General features: G+C 51.9%; 1 protein-coding gene across 2 annotated transcripts in view; it reads left to right on the top strand.

Moving 5' to 3' along the window:
* Positions 1-4,967: 4,967 nt before the first annotated feature.
* LOC141076348 (breakpoint cluster region protein-like) overlaps positions 4,968-12,491 on the top strand; it is a 63,819-nt gene continuing 56,295 nt past the window's right edge. Inside the window, exon 1 of one of the 2 annotated variants that reach the window (XM_073563772.1) lies at positions 4,968-6,392. In XM_073563772.1, the coding sequence (XP_073419873.1) occupies positions 5,423-6,392 (970 nt within the window). In that variant the 5' untranslated portion in view covers positions 4,968-5,422. The remainder of the gene's footprint in view (positions 6,393-12,491) is intronic. The other variant, XM_073563773.1, reaches the window with a different exon arrangement.

Genomic DNA, 12,491 nt, shown 5'->3' with positions numbered 1-12,491 from the left:
AGCAGTGTGTACTCCCGGGTGCTCCGGCATTGTGTAGGAGCAATGAGTGTGCACTCCCGTGAGCTCCGGCAGTGTGTACGGAGCAGTGTATAACCCCGGCAATGTGTATGGAGGAGTGAGTGTGAACTCCCGGGAGCTCCGTTAGTGTGTACGGAGCAGTGTATACCCCTGGAGCTACGGCAGTGTGTACGGTACGGAGCAGTGTGTACCCCCGGGAGCTCCGGCATTGTGTAGGAGCAATGAGTGTGCACTCCCAGGAGCTCCGTTAGTGTGTACAGAGCAGTGTATACCTCCGGGACTCCGGCATTGTGTACAGAGCAGTGTGCACTCCCGGGAGCTCCGTTAGTGTGTACGGAGTAATGTATACCCTCAGGAGACCCAGCATTGTGTACAGAGCAGTATGTACTCCCGGGAGCTCCGTTAGTGTGTACGGAGCAGTGTATACCCCCGGGAGCTCCGGCAGTGTGTACGGAGCAGTGTATACTCCCGGGAGCTTCGGCAGTGTGTACGGAGCAGTGTATACTCCCGGGAGCTCAGCATTGTGTACAGAGCAGTGTACACCCCCGGGAGCTCCGGCAGTGTGTACGGAGCAGTGTATACTCCCGGGAGCTCGGCATTGTGTACAGAGCAGTGTGCACCCCCGGGAGCTTCGGCACTGTGTTGGAGCAATGAGTGTGCACTCCCAGGAGCTCCGTTAGTGTGTACAGAGCAGTGTATACCTCCGGGGATCCGGAATTGTGTACAGAGCAGTGTGCACTCCCGGGAGATCCAGCAGTGTGTACTGAGCAGTGTGCATTCCCGGGAGCTCGGCATTGTGTATACTCGGCACTGTGCACTCCCGTGAGCTCCGGCATTGTGAAGGAGCAATGAGTGTGCACTCCCGGGAGCTCCGTTAGTGTGTACGAAGCAGTGTATACCCCTGGGAGATCAAGCAGTGTGTACGGAGCAGTGTGTACTCCCGGGAGCTCCGGCATTGTGTAGGAGCAATGAGTGTGCACTCCCGTGAGCTCCGGCAGTGTGTACGGAGCAGTGTATAACTCCGGCAATGTGTATGGAGGAGTGAGTGTGAACTCCCGGGAGCTCCGGCAGTGTGTACGGAGCAGTGTATACTCCCGGGAGCTTCGGCAGTGTGTACGGAGCAGTGTATACTCCCGGGAGCTCGGCATTGTGTACAGAGCAGTGTACACCCCCAGGAGCTCCGGCAGTGTGTACGGAGCAGTGTATACTCCCGGGAGCTCCGGCAGTGTGTACGCAGCAGTGTATACTCCCGGGAGCTCGGCATTGTGTACAGAGCAGTGTGCACCCCCGGGAGCTTCGGCACTGTGTTGGAGCAATGAGTGTGCACTCCCAGGAGCTCCGTTAGTGTGTACAGAGCAGTGTATACCTCCGGGACTCCGGCATTGTGTACAGAGCAGTGTGCACTCCCGGGAGCTCCAGCAGTGTGTACGGAGCAGTGTGCATTCCCGGGAGCTCGGCATTGTGTATACTCGGCACTGTGCACTCCCGTGAGCTCCGGCATTGTGTAGGAGCAATGAGTGTGCACTCCCGGGAGCTCCGTTAGTGTGTACGAAGCAGTGTATACCCCTGGGAGATCAAGCAGTGTGTACGGAGCAGTGTGTACTCCCGGGAGCTCCGGCATTGTGTAGGAGCAATGAGTGTGCACTCCCGTGAGCTCCGGCAGTGTGTACGGAGCAGTGTATAACCCCGGCAATGTGTATGGAGGAGTGAGTGTGAACTCCCGGGAGCTCCGTTAGTGTGTACGGAGCAGTGTATACCCCTGGAGCTACAGCAGTGTGTACGGTACGGAGCAGTGTGTACGGTACTGAGCAGTGTGTACCCCCGGGAGCTCCGGCATTGTGTAGGAGCAATGAGTGTGCACTCCCAGGAACTCCGTTAGTGTGTACAGAGCAGTGTATACCTCCGGGACTCCGGAATTGTGTACAGAGCAGTGTGCACTCCCGGGAGCTCCGTTAGTGTGTACGGAGGAGTGTGCACTCCCGGGAGCTCCGTTAGTGTGTACGGAGCAGTGTATACTCCCGGGAGCTCCGGCAGTGTGTACGGAGCAGTGTATACTCCCGGGAGCTCGGCATTGTGTACAGAGCAGTGTGCACTCCCGGGAGCTCCGGCATTGTGTACAGAGCAGTGTGTACTCTCGGGAGCTCCGGCAGTGTGTACGGAGCAGTGTGTACTCTCGGGAGCTCCAGCATTGTGTACAGAGCAGTGTATACCCCTGGAGCTCCGGCAGTGTGTACGGAGCAGTGTATACCCTCAGGAGACCCAGCAGTGTGTACGGAGCAGTGTATACTCCCGGGAGCTCCGGCAGTGTGTACGGAGCAGTGTATACTCCTGGGAGCTCGGCATTGTGTACAGAGCAGTGTGCACCCCCGGGAGCTCCGGCATTGTGTACAGAGCAGTGTATACTCCCGGGAGCTCCGGCACTGTGTAGGAGCAGTGTGCACTCCCGGGAGCTCCAGCACTGTGTAGGAGCAGTGTGCACTCCCGGGAGCTCCGGCACTGTGTAGGAGCAGTGTGCACCCCCGGGAGCTCCGGCACTGTGTAGGAGCAGTGTGCACCCCCGGGAGCTCCGGCACTGTGTAGGAGCAGTGTGCACTCCCGGGAGCTCCGGCACTGTGTAGGAGCAGTGTGCACCCCCGGGAGCTCCGGCACTGTGTAGGAGCAGTGTGCACCCCCGGGAGCTCCGGCACTGTGTAGGAGCAGTGTGCACTCCCGGGAGCTCCGGCACTGTGTAGGAGCAGTGTGCACTCCCGGGAGCTCCGGCATTGTGTACAGAGCAGTGTACACTCCCGGGAGCTCCGGCACTGTGTAGGAGCAGTGTGCACCCCCGGGAGCTCCGGCACTGTGTAGGAGCAGTGTGCACCCCCGGGAGCTCCGGCACTGTGTAGGAGCAGTGTGCACCCCCGGGAGCTCCGGCACTGTGTAGGAGCAGTGTGCACCCCGGGGAGCTCCGGCACTGTGTAGGAGCAGTGTGCACCCCCGGGAGCTCCGGCACTGTGTACAGAGCAGTGTGCACCCCCGGGAGCTCCGGCACTGTGTACAGAGCAGTGTATACTCCCGGGAGCTCCGGCACTGTGTAGGAGCAGTGTGCACCCCAGGGAGCTCCGGCACTGTGTAGGAGCAGTGTGCACCCCGGGGAGCTCCGGCACTGTGTAGGAGCAGTGTGCACCCGCGGGAGCTCCGGCACTGTGTAGGAGCAGTGTGCACCCCCGGGAGCTCCGGCACTGTGTAGGAGCAGTGTGCACCCCCGGGAGCTCCGGCACTGTGTACCCCCGGGAGCTCCGGCACTGTGTAGGAGCAGTGTGCACTCCCGGGAGCTCCGGCACTGTGTAGGAGCAGTGTGCACTCCCGGGAGCTCCGGCACTGTGTAGGAGCAGTGTGCACCCCCGGGAGCTCCGGCACTGTGTAGGAGCAGTGTGCACCCCCGGGAGCTCCGGCACTGTGTAGGAGCAGTGTGCACCCCCGGGAGCTCCGGCACTGTGTAGGAGCAGTGTGCACCCCCGGGAGCTCCGGCACTGTGTAGGAGCAGTGTGCACTCCTGGGAGCTCCGGCACTGTGTAGGAGCAGTGTGCACTCCCGGGAGCTCCGGCACTGTGTAGGAGCAGTGTGCACCCCCGGGAGCTCCGGCACTGTGTAGGAGCAGTGTGCACCCCGGGGAGCTCCGGCACTGTGTAGGAGCAGTGTGCACCCCCGGGAGCTCCGGCACTGTGTAGGAGCAGTGTGCACCCCCGGGAGCTCCGGCACTGTGTAGGAGCAGTGTGCACTCCCGGGAGCTCCGGCACTGTGTAGGAGCAGTGTGCACCCCCGGGAGCTCCGGCACTGTGTACCCCCGGGAGCTCCGGCACTGTGTAGGAGCAGTGTGCACTCCCGGGAGCTCCGGCACTGTGTAGGAGCAGTGTGCACTCCCGGGAGCTCCGGCACTGTGTAGGAGCAGTGTGCACCCCCGGGAGCTCCGGCACTGTGTAGGAGCAGTGTGCACCCCCGGGAGCTCCGGCACTGTGTAGGAGCAGTGTGCACTCCCGGGAGCTCCGGCACTGTGTAGGAGCAGTGTGCACTCCCGGGAGCTCCGGCACTGTGTAAGAGCAGTGTGCACTCCCGGGAGCTCCGGCACTGTGTAGGAGCAGTGTGCACCCCCGGGAGTTCCGGCACTGTGTACCCCCGGGAGCTCCGGCACTGTGTAGGAGCAGTGTGCACTCCCGGGAGCTCCGGCACTGTGTAGGAGCAGTGTGCACTCCCGGGAGCTCCGGCACTGTGTAGGAGCAGTGTGCACCCCCGGGAGCTCCGGCACTGTGTAGGAGCAGTGTGTACCCCCGGGAGCTCCGGCACTGTGTAGGAGCAGTGTGCACTCCCGGGAGCTCCGGCACTGTGTAGGAGCAGTGTGCACTCCCGGGAGCTCCGGCACTGTGTAGGAGCAGTGTGCACCCCCGGGAGCTCCAGCACTGTGTAGGAGCAGTGTGCACTCCCGGGAGCTCCGGCACTGTGTAGGAGCAGTGTGCACTCCCGGGAGCTCCGGCACTGTGTAGGAGCAGTGTGCACTCCCGGAAGCTCCGGCACTGTGTAGGAGCAGTGTGCACCCCCGGGAGCTCCGGCACTGTGTAGGAGCAGTGTGCACCCCCGGGAGCTCCGGCACTGTGTAGGAGCAGTGTGCACCCCCGGGAGCTCCGGCACTGTGTAGGAGCAGTGTGCACTCCCGGGAGCTCCGGCACTGTGTAGGAGCAGTGTGCACTCCCGGGAGCTCCGGCACTGTGTAGGAGCAGTGTGCACCCCCGGGAGCTCCGGCACTGTGTAGGAGCAGTGTGCACCCCCGGGAGCTCCGGCACTGTGTAGGAGCAGTGTGCACTCCCGGGAGCTCCGGCATTGTGTACAGAGCAGTGTGCAGCCACAGCGCACTCCCGGGGCACACTACCGCCGGTCTTCCTCTCCCTGTCTCCCTCCCTGACAGGGAGCGTGCACTCCGGCTGACACCGGGGGGAGGAGCCGCGCCGGGCCCCGCCCACACATACACAGGCACTGACACAATAGAGAGGCCGAGGATACTACGAGAGGAGTACGGAGACGGGCTCCGGAGCCGAGACGCCCTGAACACATCATATCACCGGAGGGTTGAGCCCAGTGACCGGAGCACGACAGCCACCTTGGCTGCAGGAGTCCGGGTAAGGGAGCACTGTGGAGCCCGGACACTAGCATGGGTGACCCGGAGCCAGGCATACAGTGACATTTGGTGGCACAGACACCTGGCGAGGACCGAGCAGCCGGGTCCTATGGCACAGAGCTAACCTGGATGAACGCCCCTAGGTGCCCCATACACTGGTCACTCCATACTGATTTTGCTGGACACAGACTGGTGATGCCAGAAGCCTCATGCTGAGTTTCTTTGGCAAAGTGTCCCCCAGGGGCCCAGGTCAGGATGTTGGAGCCAGCGGGGTTTGTCGAGGCATGGCGTGCACAGTTTCCGGACGCGGAACCGCCACGCATGGAGCTGCGCACAGTGCGGGACATGGAGCAGGAGCTGGAGCGATGCCGCGTGTCCGTACGTAGACTGGAGCGGGAGCTAAGCCGGGAGAGGTTCCGTATGATCTACCTGCAGACCCTCCTGGCCAAAGAAAGACGAGGGTATGATAGACAGCGCTGGGGATTCGAAGAAAGGGATCCACCTGGTGGTGGCGAGGAGAGACCTTTGGGTTCGGGGCGAGAAGAGAGGGCACTAGGTCCTGCACGGGAGCAGAAGAGCCCAGAAGAAAGAATTAGAGGACCAGGTCGCAGGGAGCCACCTGTCGGAGCCCCTGATCTGTCTCCAGGGGACGTGCCTAGGGGCCCCCGCAGGCTATCAAGTTTGACAGAAAGGGATGCCCCAGAACCTCGTTCAGAAAGACTTCGCAGGGCAGCGTCGCATCCAGAAGGGAATCCAAGGCCCCTACAGCCTATAGAACCTCGCCGTGGACGCTCGTCAGACAGCAGTTGTGGCTGGGATGGCGACTATGAGGATACCGAGTTGAATCCACGCTTCATTAGGGATAATGCACTACCTGGTCCTGGAGGTCATTGGGGGGGACCATGGCCTAGGCGCTCAGTTTCACCACAAAGCTTTGAGGATCTAGGGGGCGGATATACACCTGACTGCAGCTCCAATGAGAACTTGACATCCAGCGAAGAGGAGCTGTCTTCTGGACCCTCAGGAAGGGTTTCACCACGTGGTCCCTGGGGTCGGTCTCCTCCGTCTCCTGGCAGTGCCAGTCCTCCCACACCTCAGGCACCCGCTCGCCACTGTCAGCTGAGGGTATCTGAAGCCGCAATTGTTGGGGTGAGGCGTAGTGGACAGATCTGGCCAAGTTGTATTGACCCACCGGGAAGAGATGGAGGATACCAGGCAGATGGCGGTGAGAATATTCTATTTTATCCCTTTTTCCTTCCAGTGTTGCCGAAACGTTTCACCATCTTTCCACATTTTCATTCTGTGCCTTTTTTTTTTTTTTTTTTAACATCCATCCATCCACAATAGTAATTCAGTGTTAACTTTAATCTGTGAACTAAATAAGAGACCTGACAGAGGTGATAAAGCTTACCTTTAGCCACATTAAAGCTGGCAGTGCCATTGAGCCTGTACACGAGTGAAGTTTTTGTAAAAGGTGCCCCTACAGCGTTAATAGACCCACCCTATAATCCTTGGTTCGGGCTCGGGCTACATTCACACTTCCATGTGCTGTCCAGTTTTTTCTCTCGGACAGAACACTGACCCATACATACATCAATTCTACAAACTGATCTGCGTCTCTGGTCTGTGAACATATCCTGTTCTCGGATCAGTCTCCGCCATTAAAGTCGATGCGCAGCCGTATAATACGGAGGAAAAAAAGAGAGGACATGCTTTGTACTTCAGTTTTCCATCCGTGGTTCATCTGTTGTTCACGGTTCCATTGTTAAGAGATTAAGGATAAATAAAAGCTCAGGCGATCGACTTATTTCAGCGAGAGAAAATAAAAACGGATGTGAAAAAAAAAGTGATACCAAACTGAAGAGAAACAGTCAGGTTTACAAGATTGTAAAAACAGAAATGTGTGAATGCGGCCTTAGTGGGGAGAGGGTAGTAGAAGACATCAGATATCTCTGCAGCTGATGCGATGGGTCAGAATTATTATACTGAACTCAATAGGCTGATCCTCAAACCCCCGACATCATCCATCAGGGGAGAGGCTGGAAGCCCCCTGAACACAGTAGATAGTCAGGTGCCCTTAGAGTTACTGTCCAGTCCGTGGGATATGTCAGCGCTGTGTAAGTAACAGAAAAATAGACGTATTAGCATATTAACGACTCCTGAGTATTTCTGCACAATCCCTTCTGCCTTCCACCCCAATCTTTACCTTTCTCTTATAATTGTCTCCTCCCAACCTTTACTCACTGATAGGGAATGTAGATTGTGAGCCCCAATGGGGACAGCGATGATGTCAGTAAAGCGCTGGGGAATTAATGGCGCTATATAAATGAGTAAAAATAAATATTTACCCTTTCACAGCTGTGATCTCTGACCTGCGGCTCTTCAGCTGTTGGAAAACTACAACTCCCAGCATTCCTGGACGGCTGGAAGACCAGAGACTAACCTGAACCTTCACAACAGCTGGAGAGCCGCACTCTGCTGACCACTGACATCACTTCCTACATTGTTACATCTATACAGAGCTCATAAATTGGAAGGAAATTCTGAATAATATATAGGGACGCTTTCATGGCATTCTGGGAAGTGTATTTAGTGAATAATTAAGCTTTAAAAGTTTGATTATAAGCCCCTGAAGATTCAGTGTAATCTAAGGCTCTGTGCACACTGCATTCAAAGCATCAATTGCCCATTTAATTCAACTGTAAAAAATAAATACCTTATGTTCTTATGCAGTTGTCCAATGTTTAGGGAAGCTCAGCCTTCTGCACTTTTCTAAATATTTTTGCACTCTTCTGTACAGTAGAAAAAAGGGCTATACCCCTGCATAGCACCTCGATGGAGGCCAAAAGGATATTTTAGTGTTTTAGTGAGCCTTCCAATTGCTTTGTATTATAAAGTGTAGAGCATCTCCAGAGTGGAAAGACATCTGAAGAACGGTCAGGTCACTTCTTTTAACCGTCTTTGGAATCGTGAAACAGATAAAAGATGCTCGGAAGGCTGAACATACACACAGCAAGTCGTTTTTACATAGAAATGCTTATGTTCATTCTTTTAAGCATTTTCCGGGTGCACATACCTTAAGGCTTTTAAACATCAGGGTTTCATGGATTGAGTATGGACCGTGATGAACAGATCGGCCTCAGGTCTTCTGACCTGAATCATACATGCCTATGTGGGTCAGGGAATCCACGGTCGACTCGTTGCCCTCCACTATCGGAGCCAGCGGTCAATATTTTATGCAACTCAGGCCATAATATTTTTTGGTCCACTCGTTATATCTACCAGTGGTTCAACAACGATTCTGTATTTATAACATCCCCATATATGAAAAAATGGGAATCGGTTTTGAATTTTTCTGTTACTCCAGATGTTTGGGCACTGACCATGTCTCTAACCTATTCTGCTACCATGTCTATGGCTCTCCATGAGTCCTACTTTAAAATCATATCGAGATGGTATTACTCACCATCTCGTCTAGCTTTTATCAACCCTTCCACCTCCCCTCTCTGTTGGAAGAATTGCGGGCATCATGGTAGCCTTTCCCATTTATTTTGGTTTTGTCCACGTCTTCGGCATTTTTGGGACGACATCTCCTCTCTTATTTCTCATATTTTAAATCAATCAGATTTTTCACTGACTCCTCAGTTCGCCCTGCTCTCGTTGGATGCAAGTCGTTTGAATCCTTCTGTTAGGAAATTGGTTATTCATTTACTTTTGGTTTCTAAAAATGAAATTGCATTTTATTGGAAATCCACTCGAGTGGCCTCTTCACTCGATATTATTGTAAAGCTGACTTTACACAAGTCATATGAGCAAAAATTGGCGTTGCTGAATGGCTGTCTTCCTTGCTTTATAAAGAAATGGTCTCGCTGGCTGGAAATGTTTCCATGAGTTCCTGATTCTACTTTAAAAAAGTTTAAAAATGGCAAAAAGAATGAACACAGTGTACAAACAATTTGCTGTGCAGATGTTCAGTCTTTCTAGTTTCAGGTTTTGAAACCTGTGGGACAGAGAAAAGCATATACCTGACTGCCGAAAGACAACCAGAGGTGCCAAAGAAGACTCATCAGGAAAAACGCTGCTGATGTCTCCTTGTAGAGTATTCCGATTGAAACATTCAGCGGGTACGCCGGTGTCTAGAAGACACCATATGCACATACCCTTAGGCTACACTAACACACCCATTGGACACATCCATGTTTTGTTTTTTTTTTTGTTTTTTTAAAGTTGTCCGATTATGTGACGTGGAGAAGTGAGCAGCTCTTATTCTCCTTCCAATGGAAAGACCTCAGCCCCCGGATGTTGAGCCCCTGGCGGCAGCTGCTACATTGAGCTCCTTTAAATGTTAACATCTGGCCGCCACTGTTGGAGCTGCTTGTCGGACAATCCCCGATTGAAATTGATGACATCTTGAGGTGAAGATGGGTAATCAATATCATATGACAGGAGAACCCCTTTAAGTTATAGTGACCTAAAACCTCATCAAAGCCTCAGTGTGTGAATATCTTTGTGGCTTTACCTCATCCAGTAAGAGTCAGATATCTGCTAATCATATTAGTTAACTAGAGCAGCAAATTGTGATGATTGTGAGAGTCTCCGAGTATGTGTCCTACATTCGGTCCTCTATGTCTAAGTAGGGGGAAGAAGATGTAAGGCTTATACTGGCTAAATGTTACCAGGTTTAGCCGACGACCATTTAATGAGATTATTTGTAAACGTTAATTCTCTAAGACTCGTGATGAACTAATGAGTCAGGAGTCATCCATGAGAATACAGCTCTGATGTTCGGAAAGCATTTGTTTCATCATCTGAAGCATGAATACTACAGCAACACTGCTGACATCACTCTGTTCCCCAAAGCATTGCTTGTTCCATTTTACTAAATGCAGAGTTTCCACGTAGGAGATTTAGCTCATCCCTTCCACTGTCTTATCATACTAAATGGATCTAAGTAGATATTGATAGTTTCCATTTTATGGCTCTTTTTCTTCCTGGCTGAAGGAGTAGAAAGGATGTTAAGGGTGTAAAGGATCTGTTTTCATTCCTCGCACCCAGGGTGCATGTCATGTGTAGCATTCTTGCATGTCTTATAGGTGCACCATGTCTAGTCTACAGCTCCAGCTAACTGTCCTACTTGATAAAGCGGCAGAGGCTAGTGTAAGATTGTTCATGCTTGGGGTCCGTGTGCACGGAATGACCGGCGGCACAATTTTTTAAGTTTCTTTTAATAGCCTGTTTAAAATGGCAGACTATAATAAACAATGCAAACTGAGTAGACCGCTCCGTGGACAAAGGCTGCCATGGCATTCGGCAATGCGAGCCCTGTTTACTGGACAGTGAACCGCCGTGAATGGTGATATTTTTCAAAAACATTATTTCACCTGATGAACAAACACTTTGCTTTTTCAGTGGGTGATTAGCAGCTTTAGTTGTCAATGTAATCGTGAAAGAAATGTTTTTAAGAATGCTCGATGACTATTTTCTTAGGCCGGGATCACACATGCGAGAAGCTCGGACGAGTCTCGCATCTTAATACCCGGCACTGCCGCGAGCACTCGGAAGCGGAGCGTGTGGCTGCATATATTTTTATGGCCAACGCTGGGATAGTGAACAGGACAATAGTCAAGCAGTTTGGTGAGAAGGCAACAACTGTTGGCACAATTATTATTACAAAATGGAAGAAACACAAGATTGTCAACCTTCCTCGTTCTGGAGCCTCCATGCAAGATCTTGCCTTGTGGGGTAAGGATTATTCTGAGAAAGGTCAGGAATCAGCCTAGAACTTCACAGGACGATCTGGTCAATGACGTGAAGAGAGCTGGGACCACAGTCTCAAACATTACCCTTTGTAACACGCTAAGCCGTCATGGATTAAAATCCTGCAGGGCACGCAAGGTCCCCCTGCTCATGCTGGTACATGTCCAGGCCCATATAAAGTTCAACAAATGACTATCTGAATGATCTGGAGGAGGCATGGATGAAGGAGGAGTATAACCCAAAGAACACTATCCCAACCATGAAGTATAGTGGGGTAATTATAATACTTTAGGGGTGATTTTCTGCAAAGGGGACAGGATGACTGCATCGTATTGAAGGGAGGATGGATGGGGACACATATCGCAAGAGTTTGGACAACATTCTTTCTTCAGTAAGAGCATTGAAGATGGGTTATTTGCTTTGTCTTCCAGCATGACAATGACCCAAAGCACACAAACAGGGCAACTAAAGAGTGGTTCCGTAATAAGCATTTCAAGGTCCTAGAGTGGCCTATCCAGTCTCCAGACCTGAACCCAATAGAAAGTCTTTGTAGGCAGCTGAAATTCAGTGTTGCCCAGTGACAGCCCCGAAACCTGAAAGATCTGAAGAAGATCTGTATGGAGGAATGGGCCAAAATCCCTGCTGCTGTGTGTGCAAACTCAGTCAAGAACTACAGGAAAAGTCTGACCTCTGTAATGGCAAACAAAGGTTTTTGAACCAAATATTAAGTTCTGTTTTTCTATTGTATCAAATACTTCTTCTTTCATGCAAATTAATTATGTAAAAATCATACAATGTGATTTTCTGTCTTTTTACTTTTAGATTCTGTCTCTCACAATTGAAGTGTGCCTACAATAAAAATTACAGACCTCTCCATTCTTTGTAGGTGGGAAAACTTGCAAATTTGGCAGTGTATCAAATACTTATTTTCCCCACTGTACACACAGCAGCATATATTGCCCATAGACTTCAATGCTACAAAAACATACACCGTGATAAGCATGTTAGACTGATGGATTAGCATAGGAATTGTTCCCCAAAATAAGCCACCCTTGGGGCTTTTGTGTGTGTGTGTGTGTGTGTGTGTGTGTGTGTGTGTTTACACAATTATTTGTCCCAAGGTGTAAATAAATGGTGCATATCCATTTGTCAGGACAATTTTATTTTATTCCTTATTTCCTAGGCCCCGGGTAATGATCCACCACCAAATTAACATTAATTTATGCATATTATCTAGTTGCAAATTTCCTCTAATCTTCAAGCCATGGGAGAACTAGTTTGTTTTGTAATAATTCTTTGGATAAGCCACCATATATACATCTGAATACAGTTGTCCTTTTTGCAGTCCAGGCATGTACGTCTTGCAGAATGCATTGTGTAAATGTGAACCTAGTGTAAGAATCTTAGTGTTTTAGACACAATTTGAGCAATATGGTCAACCTATTTCCGCTGTTTAAGGAAAAACCTTATATGAATATTTTTTTTCCTTGGCGGGAAGGTAGTTAAACCGTGATTTTTCGGCAAATGGTCTGTTTACTATTTGGCTTTTACGTTTAGTCACTATGGG

The sequence above is a fragment of the Dendrobates tinctorius genome, unplaced genomic scaffold, assembly GCF_039654945.1.
Source record: "Dendrobates tinctorius isolate UK_male_01 unplaced genomic scaffold, ASM3965494v1 ptg000397l, whole genome shotgun sequence".
Taxonomy (NCBI): domain Eukaryota; kingdom Metazoa; phylum Chordata; class Amphibia; order Anura; family Dendrobatidae; genus Dendrobates; species Dendrobates tinctorius.
This window is presented reverse-complemented; position numbering and strand designations above follow the sequence as displayed.